This window comes from Chionomys nivalis, chromosome X (assembly GCF_950005125.1).
Source record: "Chionomys nivalis chromosome X, mChiNiv1.1, whole genome shotgun sequence".
In the NCBI taxonomy this organism is placed as follows: Eukaryota; Metazoa; Chordata; class Mammalia; order Rodentia; family Cricetidae; genus Chionomys; species Chionomys nivalis.
Genome location: NC_080112.1, coordinates 29,875,470 through 29,902,888, shown reverse-complemented (window position 1 = coordinate 29,902,888; position 27,419 = coordinate 29,875,470). Strand labels below are relative to the sequence as shown.

The 27,419-nt window shown below is 42.5% G+C and overlaps 1 protein-coding gene across 1 annotated transcript; it reads right to left on the bottom strand.

Annotated features, from left to right (window-relative positions):
• Positions 1-23,939, bottom strand: Atp6ap2 (ATPase H+ transporting accessory protein 2). The gene is made up of 9 exons (XM_057759606.1): positions 23,783-23,939; positions 16,648-16,778; positions 15,107-15,238; positions 6,597-6,692; positions 5,931-6,068; positions 4,706-4,759; positions 3,601-3,750; positions 1,715-1,834; positions 1-1,083 (listed from the first exon to the last, which is right to left on the bottom strand). Exons 1-9 carry the CDS (start codon positions 23,823-23,825, stop codon positions 892-894), a joined length of 1,056 nt encoding a protein of 351 aa, XP_057615589.1. The 5' UTR covers positions 23,826-23,939; the 3' UTR covers positions 1-891.
• Positions 23,940-27,419: the final 3,480 nt, after the last annotated feature.

Sequence of the window (27,419 nt, the reverse complement as noted above, 5' to 3'; positions counted from 1 at the left end):
CAGATTTTGAATCATTAAGTTTATTTGTCACTCTATATAGATATTGGTCCATTTCCACATGAACAGTAGCAATCATCCACTTCACGTAATATTCTATACAACAAAGCTGCACCACACACAAATCAGAGGAACTTCACAGGGGGAAAAGTTATGGAAATAAAAATATTTTATATTCATGCTTCAAGATATTCCCCACAGATGTTTTTGTCTATCTAAATACAAGCATCTACACTCCATAAAGCCATTCTCTTCTGAAATTAACACAGTATTTTTAATATTTTTAATATCTCTACTAAACCACACAGATCACCAAACTTGCAGAAGAGATTAAAAACAGCTAGCCTGCCAATCACACACACATTTCCAAAACTAAGCTATTGTAGAAGCACATCCAGTATTTTTGGGCTACGCTTAGTTAAAACCTTCCCTCCTGTCTCGGAGATATTTACATCAGATTAAGACATTTACAAATAGTTCATAGTGAATAACAGCTGAACTAGGATTTATCTGCCCTGTGCAAGGAACTCAAGCATTTGAAAGCTTCTAGGAAACCCAGTGCATTCTCCAACATGGAAACACATGGAAACTCTAAGTGGTTTACATTTCCTTCAGTGCATATTCCTAATGTATTAAATGGAATGAAATTACGTTATTCCATGGCTATAGCAACAATATTTGAACATCTATGGAATCTACATCACAATTCATTTGTGTTAACACTATAAACCACTCTAAGGAAACAACAGGCACACACAAAATAGAGAACAAAATCTATGTTTTCTTTAAAATAAATTTAAGGTATACCATCTACTTTAAACCATACTAAAAGATATACTTTAACAGAACAGCCAATTCCCAAAACCTGTTGTCTAAGTGTGGCATAAGGAAAACTCAATCCATCCGAATCTTCTGGTTTGTCATCCTGTAAATGATGCTATCATATCCAGGATCCATATTCCAAATGTTGTAAGAGGTGATGATCACAGCCAAGGCCAAGCCGATCATAATCCACAGTACCAAGTTGAAAACCACGGAATACTCCAAATTATACTTATATGCAAGGTTATAGGGAGTTGGGGTGATCTAAAATGAAAAAAGGAAAAAATAAAGAAGAAAGAACTTTAGGATTATAAAAATTATTCTGATTTAATGATTTAATGTCTACGATTTGCTCTCTAAGAGACACTTAGGGATTCCTAAGTGGAGTAAAAGCTACCTATCTACCCTTGGGGGAGGCAGGAATGGGTCGCTTCCTAGAAGACACTGGTGCTGCTGCTAAAAGAAGGAAAGTCCAACCTCAGGAGAAGATTCAGCGGTAGCCAAGACAACTGAAGGTGTGCAGATCCTGTGATCCAGGAAGCCTAGCCCCTGACAAAAACGTCTCTGTTTGTACCAAGAGATGTGTACAAGAATATCCTCAGCAGAACACACAACTGTGGCATGTTCAGACAATAGGGCATAGAGCAGTCAAATGACTCAGCTCCAGTGATCCCTTAAAATGACACCGAGCAAAGAGCATCAAAACATGCACGCAGTATGGTTCCATTTGTACAGCATTCAAACCTGTGTACAATACTGAAGCCCTATTTAAGACTAAATAGGCTGGGCATGGTAGACTGTTCCTTCAATCCCAGTACTTAAGAGATAGAAGCAGGAGGAGCTCTATGAGTTCAAGGCCAACCTGGTCTATAATAGTGAGTTCCAGGATACTTACTTCTTGTTTTGCCTCAAGGATGGTCCTTGACTTCCTCACAAGGGATGTGTCAAATGATTTGACAGTCACTAACTCTACCACTGCGTTCCCACCATAGAGACTGTACATGTCATCTGCAAACTGAAAGTCAGTGATTAACGTTATGATCAATAGCAAAATACATACATTTTGTTTACATCTGTATTTTTGGTTAAGAAAAATTTCATAAAACTGTTCCTTGGTATCCACAGGGGACTGGTTCTAGAACTTCTACAGATTATAAGCTATATACTCTTATATGAAAGTGCATAGTAGTTGCATAGAACCTCTGTGCAGCATCCTGTATACCCTAAATCATCTCTAGAAGATATATACCACTTAACATTATTGAAATGCTACGTGCATAGTTGTTATACTATATTGATTAGGGGCTGATGACAAGAATTATGGATATAAATCTCAAAATATATAGACATTGTAGAATGGATAGACTAGCTAGTTAACATTTAGAGTATCTCACATACTGATCATTTTGTGGCTGGTCAAATATGTATTTGTTAAAAATTATTTGTAGCTTTATAAGTAATTATATAGCATGTAATATTAATACATATCAATACAAATATGTATAAGTTTTAATGCACAGTATCTAAAATAGTAAACCCTTACTGGTTTGCTTATGTTAAAATATTCAGTAAAGAGTTAAGCCTTAAGATACATTCAAATAGACGGGTGGTGGTGGCGAACACCTTTACTCCCAGCACTTGGGAGGCAGAGGCAGGTGGATCTCCATGAGTTCAAGGCCAGCCTGGTCTACACAGTGAGTTCCAGGGCAGGCTCCAAAGCTACATGAAAAACCCTGTCTCAAAAAAACCAATAAATAAATAAATAAATAAATAAATAAAATAAAATTGGAGATTGAACTTGATGGCATATAAATTTGGGAATGAAATCAGAAAGGGAAAGTCAAGAAATCTGTTCAAGTGGTCTTTTGTTAATCATGGACCTTACAGAAATGTATAGATGAAGCCTCAATAAAGAGATATAATTTCCATTTATTAATAAACTACCATTTTACAGATGAACGGTGTGAAGGCGACTGTGCTAGTATGCAACTTCATTAGCTCACAGTGCTGAGTGAGGATTCGGATGGGTAGTGATGAAACCATCCTAGAGATGGGCAGTGGGGATGGATATGCACAGCACATGAATATACTTAACACCACTGAGGAAGATGTAAGAGTGCTTAAAATGGTATGCTTTAATTATAGATATTGTCAGGATCCACAAACACACAATGCTGCCATTGCTAGCATTGGAAAGAGATTCCCATAGGAAAGACACATGCTTTTGTTTTTTATTTTGTTTTGTTTTTACTGAGGATTGTTTGATTTTGATCTTTTGAGACAGGGTCTTAAACATGTAGCCCAGGGAGGGTTCCAACTTGTGACTCCCCTGCCTTCACCTCCAAGTGCTGGGATTCTGGCCATGTACCATCTTCTCCCGATACACACCTCTGACCTACACCCTTCTTTTGTTAGGAAGGTGGTTGGGAATTGAACTCTAACCCTGACCTATGTTCCCAATCCTACTCCTACACTATCTTAGACATAAATAGAGAACCTTTAAAGCAAATCAAGAAAAACTTCAACTGGGCTGGGGGTGTGGCTCAGTGCTAGACCGCTTGCTTGATTAGCATGTGTGAGACCCAGAGTTCCGCCCCTGCACAGAGGGAAAAGACTTCAATCGACAGCATTCCACAAAAGATTTTTCCATAAAGAGTCTAACCTCTCTTATATTGTTTTTCTGTAGAAAACCAGAATCTATGGGCTGAGAGAAGCACATTCTCTTGCATTAGCTTCTGATGGCTTCTTAACATTAATAATCTTACCAGCATTGGTATTTACCTTTTGGAGAGCATCCACAAGAATTCTAGAAGCATCCTTGAATTGTTCAGAGTCTTCCCCATAGCGCTTCCCAAGTTCATCTAATCCTGCCAGCTCCAATGAATACAAGTCAGGAGAATGATCCTTGGCTAGATGCTTATGACGAGACAACTTAGAACAGATAACAGAAGTCAGATGCGAAATAAACCAAATGAAGTTTTGCATGAGAATTAAATGTGACCGCCCTAGAACCACCCCAGTGCACTGCAGCACAAAAACAGTTAAAAATGGCAGCAAAGGGAACTTCCTTAAATGGGTTTCTGATAAATCCGATACAAATCTCATTGCTTAATTTTAAAAGCTTAGATATGATCCCAGCGCTCGGGAGGCAGAGGCAGGAAGATCTCTGAGTTAAGGCCACCCTGGTCTACAGAGTGAGTTCCAGGACAGAAAAACCAAAAACCAAAACCAAACAAATAAACAAACAAAGCTTGGCTGTGAGACAAGGCATGAGACGATCGCCGCTTGCGCTGCTAGAATGCTAGAATTCACCAACCCGCTCTCCTCCTGCACGTTCTCCCAGATCTCACCCATCTCCCGCACTAGGCTTTCAAACTCCTTGAATCAAGCCCTGATAAAAACAGGTTTGGGAATCAACTTCAGAAGCTAGCAGATAGCTAAGAAGATCTATTTCAGTCTTGAGGATGATTTTTAAAAATCATTCACCAAAAGATAACTTGCAGATCAATTGTTTTCCTTTTGACTCGGTTAACGCTATTAATTGTCCAAACTGTTGTTCTTATTTTTGATCCACAGCTATAGATACAGGAATTAAGTCTCAGTGTCTGACAAGAAATAGATGGCCAAGCTGCAACCACAGAGGGATAGTTTTATCCCCAGGACTACGTTCTTTGAGGAGTTATGGCCTCTCCAGAAGGCAGACATGGAAAAGAAATGGCCACTAACATGAGACGGCATTCAGCATTCCCACTGCCACCATTTCCTCAGTTGTCATGGAATCATAAATCTGGGGCATGCTTAAAGTTTTCAACTGGCCTCATTTTCATCTCAGAATTTTCTAGGAACCAAAACAGACAGAACTTGAAAGCTCGAGCAGCCAACTTACCAAGCTTGAAATATCATGTAGCACTTGCAGTTCAGAAAGGAAGAGCAGGTCAGCCTTCAGAGACCAAAAAGTGGGCATTACTTGAAATACACATTAGAGAGCTGTACTGCCATTTAGCAAGTAAAGTTACAACATACTAGGAATACTGATCAAGTAAACTTATATTTACTATATTTAAATTTTCCTCCCCTTGGTAGATTTACCCTAACTGAAACTTGAGGCAGCTTGGTGGTAGAGAATGGCCCAGCACCAGGAAAAAATGCATATAAACATTTCCTAACAAACAGGTGATAGCCACCCCCTAGTACAGTGACCACCACTAACCAGATCTAAGTTTTACTTCTGATAGAACCACATCCGAGCATCCACACTACTGTGGTTTGCCCTCAGGGGACGCAGGGATCCTATACTACCTTAAGATCCTATAAGCTTACTTAATTGCCTTGAACAAGTTCCAAAGCAGAGAATTAAGAACAGTGGTTCCTAGCTCCCTACAATAGCTATAAAGGACAAGAGCCAAAAGTAGGGATGGCTGTCAGGTGTGGTGGTACATGCCCTTTAAACCTCACGGCCCAAGAAAGAGAGGCAGGCAGATCTTTGTGAGTTTAAGGTGAGCCTCATTTACATTAGTAAGTTCCAGTCCAGTCAGGCCTACATAGTAACTATATCTCAAAAAAAAAACAAAACGAACAAAAAACCAACATAGGAGTGTCTCTCTCTACTGCAACATCCTGAAAAATGTGATTACATATTAGCAATGGCTATGAATAATGGCATTAGGTCACCAGTTCTGCACAGCTCAACCAGCTACCAAGAAGACCGGTTTGTGGCTTGTCTGGATCAACTGGCAACACTGGTATGAGAATGTAAAAGCATTTACTAAAGTGAAACTCAGGCCAGCACTGGTGGTGCACACCTTTAATCTCAGCACTCGGGAAGCAGAGGCAGATAGGTCTCTGTGAGTTCGAGGCCAGCCTGGTCTACAAAGTGAGTTCCGGGACAGCCAGAACACAGAGAAACCCTGTCTCAAAAAAATCAAAAAAAGAAAGAAAAGAAAAAAGAAAAAAAATGCAACTCAGAAAAGCCAACAGAAGGAAGAATATACTCCAGTAGGAAATGTGCCCCGTTTTCTACCACTTTCAGTCTTGCTAAAGTTTCAAGTAGCATACGGAATGGGAATTTAATAATGCCATTCATTTGTTCACTTAACAACTGAACCACTTACTTCATTATTCCTACTCAGAGAATTGAGGGGAAGAGAGTTGAGAACGGAGTTTTCTTGAAACAGACGATTACGTAGTTGCCGTAATGTGACTGAAAGATCTTCAAAAACGGAGTTTGCTTTCCCCACCATATATACTCTCTACAAGAAGAATTCAGAACTCTGGGTTAACTGCCTGGTGTAGGAAGTCCTTCTGTCTTTGTGTTGCTTTCATTGGTTAATAAAGAAACTGCTTTGGGCCTGGTGATAGGACAGAACTTAGGTAGGTGGAGAAGACAGAACTGAATTCTGGGAGGAAGAAAACAGAGTCAGAGAGACGCCATGGATCCTCCAGCGACAGATGCAGGGAATTTTACCCAGTAAGCCACTGCCACGTAGTGATACACAGATTAATAGAAATGGTTTGAATTAAGATGTAAGAATTAGCCAATAAGAAACTAGAGCTAATAGGCCAAGCAGTGATTTAGTTAATACAGTTTCTGTGTGGTTATTTTGGGGCTAAGCTAGCTGGGCAGCCATTACGAACAAGCAGCTCCTTCCCCTGCAACAACCACCTGCTAAGGATTCATTCCAGCATACAGATTTTGTATAGATTTTTTCATATAGTTACTTCAAAATTGTCATTAAATAACATTTATAAGGATCTTAAATAAAAACTTTGTTACTTACTTCCTCACTGGGCGCCAACTGCAAAACTACAGGAGTTTCTTCAGAAAATAAGGAGTGAATGGAATTCGCAACACTGTCAAGACTGAAAGGAACTGCCTGAAATGCAAGAGGACAACTGCAATTATTTTCTGAAACAAAGTAGAAAGATCATCAGGATAGTATAAGCAAGGGGCCCCGGGAGCAGTTCCAGGGCAACAAGCATTTTCCATTACTATTGGTGTATATTAACTGTGCATATTAATTCACCATGACGGCCATGTTTCCATATATGCTTTGAACATAAGACCATCTTCTACCATTCTACCACCGTTCACTCTCCCCTCTCCTCCTTCCCCAGGGTCTTCCCTAGTCATTCTACTAGTTTTTGGTTCTCTTTTCTTTTTGAATTCTGCTTGCTACATGAGAGAAAACATAATATTTCACTTTCGGAGTCTGGCTCATTTCGTTTAATGTAATCACTTCCTGTTCTACTCATTTTTCCCTGCAACTGACAGACATGATTTTTCATTCTTCTTCATGGCTCCACTGGATCACCACAATTTTTTTGTCATTTTTTTTTCACATAATGTTTTGATCGCCAGGCGGTGGTGGCGCACGCCTTTAATCCCAGCACTCGGGAGGCAGAAGCAGGCGGATCTCTGTGAGTTCGAGACCAGCCTGGTCTACGGAGCAAGTTCCAGGACAGGCTCCAAAACTACAGAGAAACCCTGTCTCAAAAAACCAAAAAAAAAAAAATATTTTGATCATATTTTTTTCACCCTCCCCAGATCGTATCCACCTTGCTACCCACCCAACTTTATGATCTTTCTCTCTCTTTCACCTTTATCTATTAAGCCACCTCTCCAGTCCTATAAAAAGACTTTACAAATTATTACTTGTGTGTGTGCTTGTATGTGTACACATGCCATGACATATATGTAGATCCCAGAGAATTTTGTGGAGTCAGTTCTCTCTATCTGCTTTTACATAGGTTCTAAGGATTGAACTCAGGTTGCCAGGCTTGCAAGGCAAAGTGCCTTTGTTCACTGAACCTTCTTTCTGGCCCTAAGAGCTGCTTTTTAATTTGAATTTAAATTTTTTATTTTATTTTATTATTGAATGTGTATGAGTATTTTGCCTGTGTGTATATCTGTGTACCATTTGTGTGCCTGATGTTGGAGGAGGCCAAAAGAGGCCACTGAATCTGGACTTACAGATGATTGTGAGCTGGCTGCCATGTGGGTGCTGGGAATTGAACCCAGGTCCTTTGCAAAAGCACCAGGCATGCACACGATGCACAGACATACATGCAGACAATACACTCAAACACACAAAGAGTAGTATTTTTTTTAATAAGCAGTAGCTCAAACTGGCATCAAACTTATTATGTAGTTTATTATATGGCCTCAAAATTGTGAACCTCCTGCCTCCACTTCCCAAGTGTCTGAGTTATACTGTAGTCAGTGTGTTTTTGTTTTAATGGAGATATCTTGGTGACTTTTCCTCCAGCAGTTTTGTTTACTACTTAAAGGTTACTATCTGTAAGCAGCAAATGGACATCAATGCAGTACAGGCAGAAATGAAGGTAAGTAAGAAACCTTGCAGATAAATACCAGTATTCAAACAAAGCATCAATTTCAAGATTCTATGACATGAACAGACACGTTGCTTTTATCTTACTCAAGATGCATATTAACTCTTCACAAATGTCTAGAATGAGGTCATAAGAAACTGGAGAGGAGGAAGAGCAAAAGCAAGTTGTCACCAGCCTCTGCAAGCGCCTGCCTTTTGTTGAACACACTGATCACCTCCTCAGGCTTGGGTGGGAACATGTATGGCACAAGTCTGCCTACCTCATTCCACCTAGTGCAGTGCTTCTCAACCTTCCTCATGCTGTGGCCCTTTAGTACAGTTCCTCACGCTGTGGGGACCCCAACCATAACATTATTTTGTTGCTACTTCATAACTATAATTTTGCTACTGTTATATATCATCTGTGGTTTCCAGTGGTCTTAGGTGACCCTGTGAAAGGGTCATTCAAGCTCCAAAAGGGATCGAGATCCATAGGTTGAGAACCACTGACAATAGCACTTGGGTAAGGAAAGTAGAAGACTGAAGGATACATTCCTAGCAATCAATCAATTTGAGAAGGAAAACTGATTATATAGGCTGCTAAGCCCAGGAGTAGAAATGCTGCGTGATCGGAATTGGCGGCTGCTTTCCCACACTGTTTTAGACAGCTATGCATGCTTGTCCGAGACTTTCTCCATCAGTATCACTTGAAACTACAACAGTTAGCTGGCGAAATTTGAAGGCAGTTCTGCCTTTAGATTGTGTGGCCTTGGTTCTCTGAGCCTCCTATCTCTTTCCCCATTTTCTTCCAAGAAACTTACAAGTAGCCGATCAAGTTCAGTCAATAAAGCGAGTTCGTCATACATAGCTTCTTCTCATGTAAAGTGAGGCTAGTCTGCTTCAAAATGTTTAGTGTGCGTGAATGGGGCTCAGTTGATAGAATGCTCATTATACACAATTATACACAAAGCCCTGGGTTCAATTCCTACCTCCACATACACTGGTGGTGTCTTGGAAACAGAGTTCAAGGCCAACCTGGGCTACATAAGACCTTGTCTCAAAAAACAAATTTGGGGTTCTATCTATGCTATTAAACTTTATACATTTACGCATAAATGAAATACATGGTGATCTTCACAGAAATCACATACTGAATTACAGAAATAGTCCTGGAAAAAAGAATCTTCCATTTGATCTTTATTGTTCTCCCTTTCCACTTTACTGCATTTACTCTGAAAACTTTTCTGTTTCCTTTAACTCACTGCTGTCCCATCTTAGAAATCTAAATACAGGTACATGCACTCAGAGCTGTGCGCTCCCCTTTGGACCACTTCAACTGTATCCTGCAGTTTTTAAATATACCATAACATTTACCAACATTCAGTTGTAAATAATTTGGAAATTCCTGGTGATTTCCTTCCTCTTCAACTCATGAAGTATTTAGGAGTGTACCACAACTATGTCTTCCTTGTTTAAAAGCAGCTGCTCGAGAGCTGTATAGTGTGGTTTAAAGAGAAATAGTTCTTTGGGACTTTTCATGGAAAAACTGTTTGCCTCGCCCCTCATGTCCCCTCCTCTGAGGCATTCACTTCCACGTCCCTTTAATAGTCTCCTTTTGTTTCTGCCACTATTTCTCTAAATAAAACATTTTCATTACTTCATCTTGATTTTTCCAGTTCAGGCATCATCCATTTCCCATCCACTACCGAAAACGAAGTCAGCTTTCCTGTATCACCAACCACAGCCCACTCCCTGCCTCATCCATGCTGCTTCAGTCACTCCACCCAATTCCAACAATTACATCAGAATCTGTGGAATTTGCATTAAACCAATGACCATGCATTCTTAGGACTACATGAATCTTTTCTGTAGCCTCGCTTTATACTATACAATCACTGCTTTTCTGTTCTTGCTCTTCTGGTTCACAACAGAAATGATGAGATTTCTGTACTGTGTAGTAAAAACATTTAAAATCTAATATACAATTTCAAATGTACTCTATATTTATGCTGGTTAGTATTCTGACAATTTAATACAAGCTAGTATCATCTGGGAAGAGGGAATCTCAATTGAAAACAATGGTGCCATCATATTGGCCTATAGGCAAGACTGTAGGACACTTGCTTGATTAATGATTCATGTGAGAGGGCCCAGCATACTATGGGTAGTACCACCCTGCTATAGAAATTTGCACTGGGGGCTGGAGAGATGGCTCAGTGGTTAAGAGCATTGCCTGCTCTTCCGAAGGTCGTGAGTTCAATTCCCAGCAACCACATGGTGGCTCACAACCATCTGTAATGAGGTCTGGTGCCCTCTTCTGGCCTGCAGGCATAAGCACAAACAGAATATTGTATACATAATAAATAAATAAATATTTAAAAAAAATAAATTTACATTGGTATAGATCTTGGCCTATTGATACAAACTTAGGTCAGTTTTGTTATGTGTATATTTCTGCTCTTGATTAAGGTATTGTGTTTATGCAGCTCATTTAAAAATGTAATGTATCATTAAGAAATAGAGGTTAATAGTCATCCATGATAGTCAAGCTTATAGTCATATGTTAGTTAGGTTTTCTAGATATACAGAGATATATTTCAGTTAGATAGTTCTTCAAATCTTTAAGAGACCTTCAGGATATGGCATTTAAAATGTTTTAAGAATTTAGGACTTTTCATGACAAGGAAACTCATTTGCTTCTGGCAGCACCAATCTACTTCAAGAGGAAGATGGGCACCAAAGAGGCTTCTTATAGCATTGGTTAGCCATTTGGGCAAGAAACTGCTCTTGCTTGGACTGCTTGATGGTATGCTGTATGAACTGAACATGCAGGACCCACAGAGAAATGACTGCTGAACTTGCCTAAAGGTGAGATGATCCTTGGAGGTTCCTGCTTCATGAAAGAGTCTGCCAGACATTCTGCCAGGACACAGAGGAAAGTAACTGACAAACTGCTAATATAGGTGGAACTGTCTTTGAAATTTCCTGCTTCATGGAAAAGTCTGCTGGATACTATCAGCCTATAGGCTGAAGATGGATGCCCCAGTGTTACAGAGGAACTTTGGGTGACTGTCCAGGCAGTGAGATGTCTCTGTCAATTCTAGAGTTTTGGAAGTTGCTTACAAGGCAATTCCTGTTTATTTAGGTAATATATACTTCTGGAGTCTTTGATGAAGTTGAAGAATAGATAGTTATAATTATGTTTTTCCTTAGTTATGATAAAAGATAAAGTAGATATAAATATTGTAACTGTAATTCTTGCTTGATAACTGTTTTGTTATATGTAATTTTTCTGTGTTAAAGTTAAAGCCTTCCTTTTTATTTAAACGGAAAAGGGGAAATTATGTGGGAGGTTCTTCTGTCTATGGCCAAACAGTATTGCAAATAATATGGTTTCTGTGTGATTATTTCGGGGCTGAGCAGCCAGGAACAAACTAGTGGCCTCTTACAACACCACCCCTGGATGGGCGAGCGTGGGTTGTATAAAAAAGAACAAGCTGAGCAAACCATTGAAGCAGGCCAGTAAGCAGTGTTGTCCATGCTCTCTGCTTCAGCTCTTGCCTTGAGGTTCTTGCCCTGGCTCATGATGGATTATAAACTATAAACTGAAATAAACCCTTTCCTCCCCAAGTTGCTTTTTGGTCATGGTGTTTATAACATCAACAGAAAGCAAAGCAAACAATATTTTTGTTTATTATAATCACCAACATTCTGTGCATTATATCACTAAAGAATACTCCAATAATGTTATTTCTAGGGATATATCTAAAGGTTTATTATTATGTTTTTAAATTTATGTGTGTATGTGTGTGGGCCTGAATGTATGTACATGTAACTAACATGTGTGTACAGGTGACTGACAAAGCCAGAAGAGGGTATAGAATCATCTGGAACTGGAGTTCTAAGCTGTTGTGAGTGGCCTGATATGAGTGGTGGGAGAACTGAAGCCAGTCCTCTGCAGGAGCAGCAAATGCTCTTAAGCCCTGAGCCATCTCTCTAGCCCATTGGGTCTACGTCTAAAGGAAGTAGAAATCGGTGTGCTAAAATCTACTATACTCCCATGTTCATTGCAGCACTAGTCACAATAGTGAAGATATGAAAGCAAACACAGTGTCTTTAAAAAAGTGGATAAAGACAATGTCCTAGGGCTGGGGGGTATAAGGTCAGTGGTAGAGTATTTGCCTAGTATACAAGCCATCCTAGGTTCTTTCCCAGTACCAAAACAGAAAGAGGAGGGGAAATGTTGCATATATACACAATAGAAATACCATTTAGCCCTCAAAGGGCCATGGGGGTGGGGTGACACACAGTAAGACTTGTCCTTGGTGACAACATGGGTAAGTCAGAACATTATGCTAACTGAACTAACCTTGGTGCTGAACAAATAATATGACCTCATTGATGTGTGATGTGTGCAGTCTAAGGAAGATGATTTCACAGAGCAGGATGATATGTTATCAGGACTGAGGGGGAAGTGGACAGGGAAAGGGGATACTGACCCAAAGACATGGAAATTTTGGTGTCTTTGAGACAGGGTTTCATTATGCCACCCACACTTGCCTCAAACTCACTATGTAGCCTAGGTTGACCTTAAATTTGCAGCACTCCTCCTGCCTCAGCTTCCCAATGTCTGTAATTATACAGACATTGGTTCTTTACTGTGTGTTCAGGCTTGCCTTGTGATCTAGTTCATGGGCATATGCTGTGGGACAATGGTCTGTACCCTGTCATTTGTATTTTTAAATAAACGCTGATTGGCCAGTAGCCAGGCAGGAAATATAGGTGGAGTGACAAGGCAGGAAGTAGAGGCAGGGCAAGGAGAACAAAAAAATTCTGGGAAGAGGAAAAGTCAGTCTGTAGTGTCACCCAGACACAGAGGAAGCTAGACACAGAGCAAGCAAGATGTGACTGGCTTACGGAAAAAGGTACCAAGCCACATGGCTAACACAGAAAAGAATTATGGGTTAAGATGTAAGAATTAATTAATAAGAAGCCTGAGCTACTAGGCCAATCTGTTTATGATTAATGTAGACCTCTGTGTGTTTATTTAGGACTGAACAACTGGTGGAACCTGGTGGGACAGAAAGATCAGTCAACAGCCGTGTGTGTGTGTGTGTGTGTGTGTGTGTGTGTGTGTGTGTGCGCGCGCGCGCACACACACACACACGCACACACACACGCGCGCACACAGCTGGGAATTGGACCTAGGCTTCAAGCACACTAGGTAAACACTCCACAACTGAGCTATGAATACATTTCCAGCATGGTTTTGTTTCTGTAAGCATACCACATGTACTTGGAAATAGGATCACAGTAAAGTCTGAAAAAATTTTCTCAAAGTGAGCATCACACCAATCAGCTATATAATGAAATTAGAAATTAAAACAGTAATCATTGAACAAGAATTCATACATCTGGCAGTGAACTATATTTATAACAAATGAGTTAAAGAGTCACAATCTACATTATAAATTAAATTACAAATTAATTTAAATATAAATTAAATTAAAATATAAACACAATACCATCCATCAAAAATGTCCTATAATAGTTTCATTGTAAACATTCCTTTCCTTTAAGTGTCACAGTTTTTCTGTACATGTTTGTTGTCATTTTTGCAGTGCTGGGGATGGGACCTAGGCTACACCACTCCTCTATATCTTCAACCTTAACACATTTGCAAATTTCTTTGTGACTGACCTGTTAACCTTAGGTCCAGGGGAGTGACCTGTTTACTTCACCTATTTTATTGTGTCACTTTTTTCCTTCAAGTTGCAAATTCAACTCACCTTCAATTCCCTCTCTCTCTCCCTCTCTCTCTCCCCCTCCCTCCCTCCCTCCCTCCTTCCCTCCCTCCCTCCCTCCCTCTCTCTCTCTCTCTCTCTCTTTCCTTCTTTTTTTTGAGACAGGGTTTCTCTGTGTAGTCTTGGTTATACTGGAACTCTCTCTTTAGTCCAAGCTGGCCTCAACTCAGGGATCTGCTTGCCTCTGCCTCCTGAGTGCTAGGATTAAAGGCGTGTATCACCATGCCCAGCTCATCTTCAATTTCCAATCAAAGGAGGCCTTGTTGCAGAGGTGCCCCCACCCCCACCCCAGGGGAAGATTATCTGAATGTGGAAGGGACCTCTCTGTACCCATAATTCTGACTCTTTTCAGGTGACTCTTGGGGCCTCATGATCAAGAATGGCAAGCCAGCCCTTCTGAAGCAGCTAGAGTTTTACTAGTCTTCTTCAAGCACAAATGAAAGCATTTTATGGCCCCTAACCTTCTATAGAGAATAAAACTTCAGGGTCACTCCTGTTGATGGCACTGCCTTGTTGGCACTCTGTTGGAAGCAGTATATCACTGGGGGTGGCCTTGGACGGCTTAGACTTGCGCCCTCTAAACTTGCTTGCTCTGCTTTTGTTCTTGGCTTTAAAATAGAAGCCCTTAGCTCCTTGCTCCAGTCACCATGCCTCTACCCTGCCATCTCGGACTCATCCCAAAGCTTCCCTTCTGTAAGTGGTAGTCCATCATAGCAATGGACAAGTAGCAGGTGGCATACCTCTTAACTTAGAACTCTCCCTCACAGATCATCGCCAACTTCCAGAAAACATACAACCACCATGGAATTGTTTTTTATAAAAAGAACTACTTTCATAGAATTTAAAAGGAAATTGTATTTTAGAGAAGTTGCATTCAGAAAAGATGTGTTTAGAATACAATTCATTTCTTTTAAAATGACAAAACAAGCAAGATAGTAGAGCCAGTTCAAAGGACACAGAGACTGAAATTACATACACACTCATGTATTCAATGGAGATACTAGGGTAAGGCTACATAGGTAATATTGAGGTATTAGTTAAGAGAATAAGACAAATTTGGGGAGCTGTCTACACCAGTAGATGGAAATCATTTGCACTCATGTCAATTGACAGAGAAAGGTTCCACTGCACCCGGTTTAGATAAGAAATACTCACATTCTCCAAAGGATAGGAGATGACACTGCCCGCAGGGAGAGCCAGTTTGTCCACTCCCTTCACCATCACCATAATGGTAGCCCGTGGCCGGTGGAATAGGTTACCCACTGCAAGCCCTGGCCAAGACAGGTCCTAAATGTTGAAAAGCACAAAATTTTGCTTAATTCTCAAGTATGGAAACTGTCTCCGCAGTATCATCTAAAACCAGACAAGGGGTTCTGGGACGACACTGGCTGGAACATCCAAACAACAGCTACAGTCTCCTAAGGGGCAGCATGGATGCCTGTCTTCTTCACTTTCTTAAAATTACACTTAACAGAATGCTCGCTCCCAACTTTTGTGTAAAAAAAAAAAAAAGCAAGCAAATAGAGAAAACCCATGTGCTCTGCATTTTCCAGACTCTGAACTGTTGCTCTCTTCCCGCATCATGTTTTCCGTCATGCACAGCATCACTCTTACCTTCTGCAGTGACAGCAAGAACTGTCGAAATGCTCTCTACTAAGCACTTTATATATAAAATTCCTCTTACCAATAACCATTTATAAAGCTTATTTTAACAGCCATTTGTGGTGAAATTTAAGCTTGTGGAATACTAGGTACAAATTTCACCCCACAGTGTAAATGACCAATCCTGCTCACTTTGGTTGTCCAAATGAACTGGAGCGCATGGGCTATACCCTTAGCCCAACTGCCAAGCAGAGCTGCCGGTTTTGAGAGTGCTTGGAGTCTAGAAGTGACTGATGATATCAGCAGCCAATTTAAAGTGGCAAGAGAGAGTATAATGACAAGACAGAGCAAGTGGCATCTCCTCCTCCTAAGCTCTGAGCTTCAGGCCTCTTGGAGTGAATGGATCTAGGCCCCTCTAGTACAGTTCTATCGCTAGCCAGGGACTACCACAGGTCAGTGACATTCTAGGAAAACACAGCTACCAGCTGCATCATTCTATTCTCGGATAAGAAATGTAGACAGTTTAGCATTTGTAGCAAATCTATTTCCTACACTAAAAAAAAAAAATGACACAGCCTATTAATAACAGCACACCTGTAATATGTAAACTACTACATGTCAACTAGAAATAAAAATATACTTAACAGGAAGTAGAAAAAGACAATATCTCCTGAGTAAATTGGGAGCATGGGGACCTTGGGAGAGGGTTGAAGGGGAAGGGAGAGGCAGGGAGGGGAGCAGAGAAAAATGTAGAGCTCAATAAAAATTAATAAAAAAGATTTGAAGAATACCTTACTAATGGAAATAAATCTCTATATATCTAGAAAACCAAAGAAAATATATATGCTTAACATACTAGAGAGATACATCCATACACACAAAAGTTCTCACAATGATGAATACATGTTCTCATAATGATGAATGAAGACTTGGTTTTAGAATCACTTACCTAAGATTACCCTAAATACTAATGAGCCTTTAAAGTTTTGTAATCTCTGGTAAATGTACCTATGTGTTTGTTGCTCTGACAATCGGAATAAATCAATGAAAAGGTTTTAGAAGAAATTACAACCATTTTTTTTTAGTACACATACTTCTTTCACAGAGAAGCCCATGGACAGTGCAGCCACATCTGGGATTCGATCTCCTGGTATGGGCCAATTTCCATTTCGAAAAACAACAGACCCTGGCGATCTTAATATGCTAAATTCATTCCCTAAAGCACCTGAGGAGAGAACAGATTGGTAAATAAATTATCATCATTATATATATATATATATAAATAATTGTATCCATCTTGAAGTTTATTAAATAATACACTTATTAAACAATACATTTTCCCATTCCTCACTGGCTGAACATGCTAAATTATGTTTGGACAAAGTACTGAATTGTAAACATGGAAAAATGTGGGGCGGAATGCTAGGGATGGAATGCCAAGTCTTCATGGCACAGGTCCACATGCCACGGCAATTGTGAAAGTCCCAGATGGAGCTATACTCTGAGTTCCATCAACAATCTCCCCCCAAAGTATCACTCTAAGAATTTAAGTATTAAATATTCTGTTGGAACAGGGTACATGTGCAAGAGGATTTCCTTTTTAAAATTTGTTGTTGTTGTTTTTTCGAGACAGGGTTTCTCTGTAGCTTTGGAGCCTGTCCTGGAACTAGCTCTTGTAGATCAGGCTGGTCTCGAACTCACAGAGATCCGCCTGCCTCTGCCTCCCGAGTGCTGGGATTAAAGGAGTGTGCCACCACTGCCTGGCTCCTTTTTAAAATTTTAAATTAGCAAATATTAACTCTGGATAAGGGCTTTCGTTATGGTATTTTTATAGATATATAATGAATTTTGATTCTATTTACCCATTATCCTCTCATCTCCCCCATCCCCAGTGACCCCCCCTTCCTTCTTCGTAACTAGTCTCCTTTCTATTTTCACGTCTTTTGGGGGGAAGTGGCCCGTCAATGAATTTAATAAGGTCTGCAGACAGGAGCCAGAGTGAAGGATCCTTTACAGGTGTATGAGCACCTTACCAATGACTACATCAAGAAAATCCCCCGCCCCTGCAACCATGAACTGCTTATAGCTCCTCAGGGATGGGTGGGGCCTCATGAGACTCCTTCCTCTAGCTACTGCTAACTGCCTATAAATCCTCAGGGAACAGTGAGGCTTATGAGCCCTCCACAGTAATGGCGCGAAGTTGATGGGCCGAATCTTGTGCAACTAATTACAGTTACTGTGGGTTCAAGACTGCCATGATCAGGTCACACCTGTGGACAGTGTTCTACAATAGCCCTTCTGCTGGCTCTTACATTATTTTTATGTATTTGTTTATTACACATGTATGAGTATTTGCCTGAATGCATGTTTGCACTTGGTGCCCTCAGACCAATAAAGGGCATCAGATTCCCTAGAACTGGAGTTTCAGGTGATTGTGAGGCACCATGTAGGTACTGAACCCAGGTCTTCTGCAAGAGTAGTAAGTGCTCTTAACCGCTGAGCTTCTCTCTAGCCTCGGGCTCTTACCTGCTTTCTGCCCTCTCTTTCAAAATATTCACTGAGCCTTGAAGAAGTGAGAGAAGGTTCTACTAATGATGCTGATAGCCTCCTACAGACGGCCCTTAAGAAGGGAACGTGGCAGTTCAGCAAGAACAGAAATCAGCGACAGTTCTCTGGTATTGAAAAAGCAAAAATGCCAAAGCCCTGGCACTAAAAGGGAAGGGAAGCTGGAATCTTTGAATTATTCTGCCATCAGACTTCTCTATAACATGTAAACGTATGACATTCCTGTTTCACTATCATACTCTGGCAGGCTAACACATCCTTATAGGTTAGTATATCTTAGGATATCACAGGCATAAGGATGTCAATGACGATTGTCAAGGATGTGTGTGGGGGGGTGCACGTGTTACCAGCTGGGACATAAAACACTTCAGTCGTCAGAAAACTAAGTCCAGGAATAGCGCTTTCAGTTGACACATCAGGAAGCGAGCAAAGGTACCCTATAGTCACTAATGACTGAGAGTGTTTGGCACCAACAGCTAAGTCAAAAACAAGAAGAAAGGAGCTGCCTTAAAGGCCTCCCCTAAGGATGGACTATTTGCTTCTTCACCAGTGTTTGAGTGATCTGTTTTGACTTCCTGGTGCTGGGGATGGACTGCAAGGCTTGAAGCACCCCACGGCTGAGCCACATCCCCAGAACGACAAGTAGTCAATGGAAACTTCTGGGTTCCTGGGAAAAAATTAGTTCCAAATCCAAAAGCAACCTTGGCGAGGCCTACTGGGAAAGAGAGGCTTTGCAAAGGCCTGGGGGTTACTCCCTGACCTCAAGAGCCACCTTCAGAAGTGGGAGTGGGGCGAGAGCAGTCAGTGTTTTGGCTTTGCAGTGCTGACAGTAAATAAAAGGCCTCAGGAGGGTGTGGGTGCACTAGGATCAGTTAGGAGTTTCAGTTCAGCCCAGGGCCAGAGCAGAAAGCAAATGAAAGAACTTATCAGAATGCACAGGTGTCTGGAACCAACAGACGTCCAGGTCTGTTACCTTCAGGGCAAATTCAAAATAGAACACCTCAGGCACCTTGACAGTCAGCCTTCTCTGGAAAGGCTGGGAAACAGGTAAGAAGCCCAGACTTTCCAAGCTTGCACACTTTCCAGGAATCTATCAGGCCTTGCATGTAGCTTTGTTCCCATGGCTTCCACTCCCATGAGCTGGCGTGAAGTAACTGCCTCACCTTTGAGGTGAGATTCAACTGGAGCAGCACAGCACTCTTTACTGGCCCACTGCTCAGAAAGGTGATCTTATCTAAACTTGCGCTTGAGCAAGCTGCAGGCACCACACCTCAAGGATGTCGGGCAGAAGCTGTCCTTCTCAAATGCTACTAGTGCCGGGGGCATGCCCATCAGTTAGGCAGCTCCACTGTCCTAGCATTCTAGCTCTTTGGAAAATGTTCCCTTGTGATGAACTGAAATAGGCTGCCTAACCTCCAACTTCCTAGGCTTCCATGCCGCTGGTCAATCTCCAGATAACCTGTCCCCAGGGAAAGTCTAGAGTCCAGGTCACCTGCTTCTTCTCACATCTCTTCACCTCTAGTCACGAGAGATAAAAGAACACTGAGCCTAACACAATCTTCTGTCCCGCTTTCTTCCAGACTTTCATTCATCCACTAAGAAGTTATTCCCTCACCGTCTATTAACCTAGCTTTTTGGTCGAGACACATCAACAGCTAAGTGACGACACGGATAGGCATAACCAGAAGACCCTGCATTACCTAAGCTAACGGAACGCAGGGATTTCAGTGCGTCTACGTTTCTAGGGCTGAGAAAAGCGCCTGACACCCACTGCTCAGTAAATGCTGTTGAGTTGATGAGCGAATGAAGTCACACCTGAAACTACCCATGTTCCCCTCTCCCGAGCAGAAAGCAAGTCCTGGGTGCTGCCACTCTCAACTTAGAACCACCAAACCCTACTGGTGGCTTGCCCAAACCAAAGCATCTCTAAATCAAACATGCTTCCCTTCAGGGGGAGAACCTAGGGACCACACAGACCACTCCTCTACTTTTCTACTTCGTCTCACGCTGCCTGCTTTGGCCCCCAGTCTCTGGCCGCTCCACTGAAACAGTGGACCAAACCCTAAAACACAATTCTCAGCCCTTAATTCCCTAACTTCCCCATGCATCTGACACTGGCAAGTCCCTCTTTGAAATCCCATCCTGGGCTTGATAAAGACAAGGCCTCTGCCCTTCAAATTCCTTGACTGCTGCTGGGCTAGCTCTCCTGCTCGTCCTTTACAGCTGCTGTGGCAGGCTTTGAGGATCCGCTCTTTCAACAGAAAAATGGGAAGTGAAAATAGCCCATGCATCTCCCTGTCTTTATGATACATATGCTACACATGTGCACAATAATTGGTTACAAAACACACATAAAGGGAATTTATAATGTTCTTCCCAATGTAATCAGGATAAAAACCCAAGTTTAAAACATGACCATTCCTAGTTAAAATAAAAGGATTTAACGTGGCCATTCCTACTTAAAATAAAAGGATTTTAAAAAAAGCATACATGGAAATTCTAGTACATTCCCCAGTATTCAACTGAATCATGCTTCACACTCCATTTGAAAGATCAGAGGACTCAATTCTGCGTCATGCTCCCTGACTTGAGCCCATATACCTTAAGGCTGCAAACACCCAAAACACTGCCAGCTCCCAGATTTTTATTCCCAGTCTAGATCTCCCCTAGTCTTAGGCCGAGGCACTCAGCATTCTATTGACATTTCCTTCCAGGTCTCACGGTGCGCTTAAACGCTACCATTGCTTTGAACCTGACTCACTAGCTCTTGCAGACTTGTGCAGTCTCTCCCAGCCAGCTGCTTAAACACTTCCTCCTTAAACCCTTCCCCAGAGCCGCAGCAATCAGCCGCTGCTTTCAGCTGCTCTTCTTCAGAATTAGTTCCTGAATCCCACCACCACCACGTCTGCTCCTCACCAGGTTTGTTCCAGCTGGCTGCCTAGTACCCTGTCACTCCACCCTCGAATCCAGCTTTCTCTTCATATTTTCAAAATACAGATCTGTTTATTCATCCTCTGCTTAAATGCCAGTGCTCGCTGCCTAGGGCCTTGCAAGGAAATCCAAAATGTCCCCTGGACACCTCACTAGCCTGATTTCTGAGCTCTCACCAAACGCTCTGCTCTTCAGTCTCCAGCGCTCATGCACATGCTGTTCCACCTAAATTATTTTCCCCACCTCAACCTTTCACACAGTTTTCTCAGGAGGTACCTTCCCTGGGAAAGTTCCTTAAGCCTCTCCACTTTGGGGTTGAGAGTTAGTGCCCCTCCCCTGGAGAACTCCACTGTCTTGTGCACTGAGCTTCTTTAAATGGTGACTGGAATCAGTCAGTTTTAAAAAGGGGGAGGTTGCTTTTATCCTCGAGGACATCAGTTACCAAAATCAACTCCCTCCTTTACATTTCTGCAAATTCCATGTGTTAGCTCTTGGTCCTTCTTCTCCTGAACTTGTCCAAATATGCCTTAGAACACACTACTCAGAGCCCAAGTTCCCTAGTTCTCTCTAGTTCCCTAACACTGTTTTGAAGTAAACAGTGAAATCAGAGCTCTTAAAGATGTTTTCCACCAAATCACACTTAGTCATTGTGGAAAATAAAACTGTGTACTCACCTGACAAGAGCCAGCAATGCAGAAGCTCAGATTGTTATGTGAACTAGACCATTTTAGCAAGGACAGCATGCCCAAACCACGCGGAGAAACAATTATTTTATCTTAGACAAAAACCAAACCAAAACCCTAAACCTCACTGACTCAGAATGTTATGGAGCTGAACACAGTGGCACTCAGAAGGCAGAGAAAGGCAGCTCTTTGAATTCCAGGCCAGCTAGGACCTCAAAAGATACCAGGCATGATATTAAAACATGCAATTTCAACAGATGCCTAGTTAAACCAGGGTGCCAATGGGAAGATTTTGTTTTTAACTTTGAAAACTCAATTAAAACAAAAGAATTTTCCTAAAGTATATATATATATATGTGTGTGTGTGTGTGTGTGTGTGTGTGTGTGTGTGTGTGCATGTGTGTGTGTATGTATGTGTGTGCACATGTGGAATCCAAGGTCAACCTCCACCATCTTGTCTCAGGAACTGTCCACCTTGTTTTTCAGATAGGGTCTCTCATTGGGACGTGAAACTCATCCATTAGGCTCCAGTAGGCAGCAAGGAACTTCTAGTGATCTACCCAGTCTACCTCCCCAGCCCTGAGATTATAAGCACGCACCATTGTACCCAGCTTCGTATATGAATGCTGGGGTTCACACTCATTCTGCATGCTTTTGTGACAAGCACTTACCAAGTACTTCAAAAAGCCCCAAAGTATCTTGATAAATAAATCAGAAAGGCCGTTCCAGAGCTAACAACAGAAATGAAAAAGACCCAAACACTTGGAGGCCTGGAAACTATTAAGACAGAACACTGGGCACCCCCAAGGGGGCGGGGGGAAAGCTTTGGTTTTCAAAACTCATCACTAGTCTTTTTCACTTCAACTGCCATTCCAGAAGCAGGACCTCTCAGCACCTCACACAGCATAGGCATAAGATATCCTTGCCACAAAACACCCATTCCTCCAAGATGTTCTTCGCTGGTTGTTTTCCGAGAAAGGGTTTCTCTATGTGGTTATCCTGGAACTCACTCTGTAGACCAGGCTGGCCTACCTCTGCCTCCAGACTTCTGGGATTAAAGGTGTGAGTCACCATGCCTGGCCTGCCTCCACTTGACTTCTTGTTCCCTACTGCCTGCAAGCCCAGTCTCTGCCCCATTACTCCCCAGTTGTCACACAGCATTCCCTGTGCCATACAATAGAGAGTGGAGATATAGACACTACTTGGAACTCAACTGATCTGCCTTTGGATCCAGTTCTGTTACACACTACCTGTGTCATGCCGGCTTGATTTAAAACTGCCAAATGAGGAAACGCTCTTCTAAGGATTACTGTAAAAAGAAACGCCATTACCACATGATTCGCAAGCCACAGGCCAAATGTTAGCTCATTTCCACGCTTCTTGTTCTATGTTAGAGAACCTAGGCTCCACTAAGAAAGCTACCATTTATTTGACATGTGACCCTAAAAGCATGACTTACAACCCAGTCTCTACATCCTTCAAATTGGGAACTGAAATCAATAGTGAGAGATTGTCTGCGTTCGCCTGAAGAAATAATCACATAAAACAAACAAACAAACAAACAAACAAACCCCGAAGACTCAATTTTGCATCCTGATGGAGGCAAATATGAGGGAGGCAAGGTTTCATCCATTGTTAATAACACCATGCGAAACGAAGTGGGGGAAAAATGACAGCAGCCTCAGCCGCTAAGCCATTGGCTGGCTTTCCCTTCTTGGTAGTGGGCTGTGGTTCAACGGTGTATTGAGAAAGGCAACCGGTCCTCGGAAGGGCCTCGAACGGGGAAGGAGCGATCCCGCAGATGGGAGGACAGTGTCCCATCCGGCGACGCGCCTTCCCCCAAAAGGCTGATGCTGGTTCCGGAGACCCCCGGGTGGCCTTGCCCGGCACCGGAGACCACCAGGCCGCGTCTCCCAGGCTAGATCACAGACCGGAGCCCCGAGGAGGGCAGCCTAGCCCAGGCCGCCCCCACTGCGGCCCCCGCCCGCAGTCGCGCCCGCCCAGGGTCCCCGCGCTCCGCGGCCTCCCGCAGTGCACCCTGGCTGCTCACCCGTCACCAGCAAGGACAGGAGAGCGACGATGAACACAGCCATGATGCCACCGCGGCTGCAGCGGAGATGGGCTACACGAAAAGGGACGTTAGGACTCCAGGGAGCACCGCAGCCCCACCGAGTGACGCGCTCCCGAAGGTTGCGAGTCCTACGCCCCACCCCTTTAGCCGCCCCAGGACTAGGTCTCGGCCAATCGCCAAATACGCTGCTATACGGGAGAGACGTAGCCGGGGAAACGTCAGCGATTGGGGCAGGACCGAATGTGATGGATGGAATTCTCTGCCAATAGGAGTCAAGAAATTTAATAGCAGGGAGGTCCCGCCCGCCGGCACACAATGACCGGTCACGAGATGAAGGGTAGGGCCCGCGGTGAGAGCAGGTGGCCCCGTGGGTTGCAGGGTCTCAAGAAGCCACTGTGAAGCTACCCCCAGGTGCAGACCCTTTGCCCAGCCTCGAGTGACGATCTTCAACTCGGGTGTCTGTCTTTCCCGGTCTTGTGCCTCCTCCCGCTGCGAATGACAGCTGTGGGAAGCCCTGGGCCAGCTTAGGCTTTGCTCCGCCGAGTCCACAGACCTTGAGCACCTGATGGCAGGAAGCCTGGCGCCTAGGGGAAGCCCAGCCCGCCTAATAAAGGTGCTGCTCAAAATATAGGACTCCCTCTGGAATTTGAGTTGTACATAAAAAAATAATTTTTTTAGTGTATCTGGAATATTTGCTTTATATATACTAAAATAAGTATCCATTGTCTGAAAGTCAACTAACTGGGTATTCCGTTTCGATTTTTTGTTGTTGATTCTTTTGAGACAGGGTTTCTCTATGTTGCCATGGCTGTCCTGGAATTCTCTCCGTAGACCAGGCGTGCTGTGTCAAACAACCTTGCCTCCAAACTGCCATCTACAAGGAGTGATTCGACAGAATATCAATTACTTCATGCTTTCCTCCCCTGATTTCTAATCTGAACAAGGTGCTCAAGAAAGCTATATGAGGGCTAGACATACTAATTAGACAGGATCATCCCTTCCCACACCTCATAGGCTCTTACCTATGATGTAAGGCAAGAAGTGACATTGTCCACCATCTGTGGTTAGAAAACAATGCCCAGAAGACGACCTTGAAAGATAAATATGATTTTAATATGTAAGTGCAGGGTGTGAGAAGATTCATGTAGTATATATGGAAGGGAGAACGCCTTCTTTGGTTGAACTCTTTTTTTTTGTTTGTTTGTTTTTGGTTTTTTTGAGTCAGGGTTACTCTGTGTAACAGCCCTGGCTGTCCTGGAACTTGCTTTGCTTTGTAGACCAGGCTGGCCTCGAACTCACTGAGATCCACCTGCCTCTGCCTCCCGAGTGCTGGGATTAAAGGTGGCGCCACCACTGCCCGGCATCTAGTTGAACTTTTAACTGTTTAGTTTGGCAAACGAGATGGGTAGGACATAGCTAAAAATTTAGGTTAAAAAATTTAGTTTCTTTTTTTTCCTTTCAGTTCTGGGGATGGAAGCCCAGAGCTTTGCACAATCTAGGCAAGTGTTCTACCACTGAGCTATACCTCAGCTCGAAAAAGCTCCAGTTCATTCAGTACACATGTGGAGCACACCTCTAAAGTAGATGTGGTAGAGGGAAAGGCTCGCTGATTCTCAGTTACAGAATGATTTTCTTCCTGGACTTGACTTAAGGAGAACAAGAAGAGCTGCAGCACTTCCAGGAGTTTTCCAGGTACAGCTTAGCCAACCTAGGAACTGGAATCAAAAGTACACTCCGCAAATCCTCAGAATGCAGTTTCTAGAAAGCACTATGTTTACCAAAGCCACTGTCAATTTCTAATGCGGTCTGGATTTTCTCACTTAACCTCAGGAAACTCTTAACTCTCAATTTTGTGTTTTTGTCCGAGAGAGAATTTGCGCAAATGTGACTTTAAGGAAATCTGAGGGGTGAGGGGGTGTTTTTCTATTAGGAATGTAAAATTATTATATTGGAACCAAAATGTCTAAAACAGCTAATTTTGCCAACGTAAACTGTGTCATGACCACCCTGAATATTTTTTAATTATTTAAAAATCATTTTTCAGCCAGACAGTGGTGGCACATGCCTTTAATCCCAGCACTCGGGAGGCAGAGGCAGGCCAATATATGAGTTCAAGGCAGTCTTGTCTACAGAGTGAGTTCCAGGATGGTCAGGGCTACACAGAGAAACCTTGTCTCAAACCCGCCCCCAAAAGACCAAAAACCAATTTTTTTTCAAGGGCCAGGGAGATGGCTTAACTGGTGAAGGCACTGGCTGTGCAAGCCCGAAAATGTTAAGTTCGGGCCCGAACCAATCTGGATGTGGTGGTGTGCATGCCAGCACTCCTATATAAAAACAGGAAGCAGAGATGGGAGACTTATCCAGAAGTTCCAGGGCCAGCTAGACTGGAGTACACAGCATAGCATCAGAAACAAGAGAGACCGTGCCCCAACAAGGTGGAGGCTAGAACCAACACCTGAAGGTTGTCTTCTACACACACACAACACAAAATAAATAGATAAATAATATAGTATAAAGAGAGGCCACTTGCTTGTTCCCAGTCGGCCCAGACCCAAAGTAATCACACAGAAACCATATTATTTAAATCACTGCTTGGCCCATTAGCTCTAGCTTCTTATTGGCTAACTCTTACATATTAATTTAAGCCATTTCTATTAATCTGTGTATCACCACGTGGCTGTGGCTTACCAGCTAAAGTTCTGGCATCTGGTCTCCGGTAGGGCTACGTGGCTTCTCTCTAACTCTGCCCCTTTCTCCCAGCATTCAGTTTAGTCTCCCCCATTCCTGCCTACCTAAGTTCTGCCCTATCAACAGGCCAAGCCAGTTTTTTTATTCATTAATGGTTATCACAGCATATTGAGGGGAATCCCACATCAAAATAAAACACAATTTAACATAAAATCACTTCTGTGTGTGGCAACTAAAGTTCCATTCTTTGTCTGCCTCATGGCATGTTGGAGAAAAGGTTTGAGCAGGTGGCCCTACAAGAATGTATCTAAATGGGCTGGAGAGATGGCTCAGCAGTTAAGAGCACTGACTGCTCTTCCAGAGGGCCTGGGTTCAATTCCCAGCACCCACATGGCAGCTCACAACTGTCTGAAAATGCAGTTCCATGAGATCTGACACCTTCACACCAATGAACATAAAGTTAAATAAATCATTTTAAAAAAAAGAATGTATCTAAATGAATCTTTTTAGGAAAATAATAAGGTAAAATATAACAGAGCTTCCAGGATTTCAACTTAAAGAAATATACAACCTTTTCTGTTCTTAGAAGAATTCTAGTGGTGGCTGACACCTTTAATCCCAGTACTTGGAAGGCAGAGGCCGGTGGAAGGTGGACCTCTGTGAGTTCGAGACCAGCCTGGTCTACGTTCCAAGACAGGCTCCAAAGCTACAGAGAAACCATGCCTTGAAAAACAAAACAAACAAAAAAGAATTGTAGGTCATTCTGATTTATTTTGATTGGAAAATAGCAAAAATTCTATTAAGCAGATTAGAATATAAAATAGCAGGCACGAGTCAATTTCACTCTTTCATTCTCTGTCTTGAGAAATACCTTTTTTTTTTGAGACAGGATTTCTCTGTGTGGCTCTGGCTGTCCTGGAACTCACTC

Excerpts from the sequence above, each read along its gene's own strand:
- Atp6ap2 (XM_057759606.1), bottom strand. The coding sequence starts at position 23,825 with ATGGCTGTGTTCATCGTCGCTCTCCTGTCCTTGCTGGTGACGG. Across the intron at positions 16,779-23,782 it reads CCTGTCCTTGCTGGTGACGG|GTGCTTTAGGGAATGAATTT; the intron begins GTGAGCAGCCAG and ends TTCTCTCCTCAG. Across the intron at positions 6,069-6,596 it reads AGTTGGCGCCCAGTGAGGAA|AGAGTATATATGGTGGGGAA; the intron begins GTAAGTAACAAA and ends TTCTTCTTGTAG.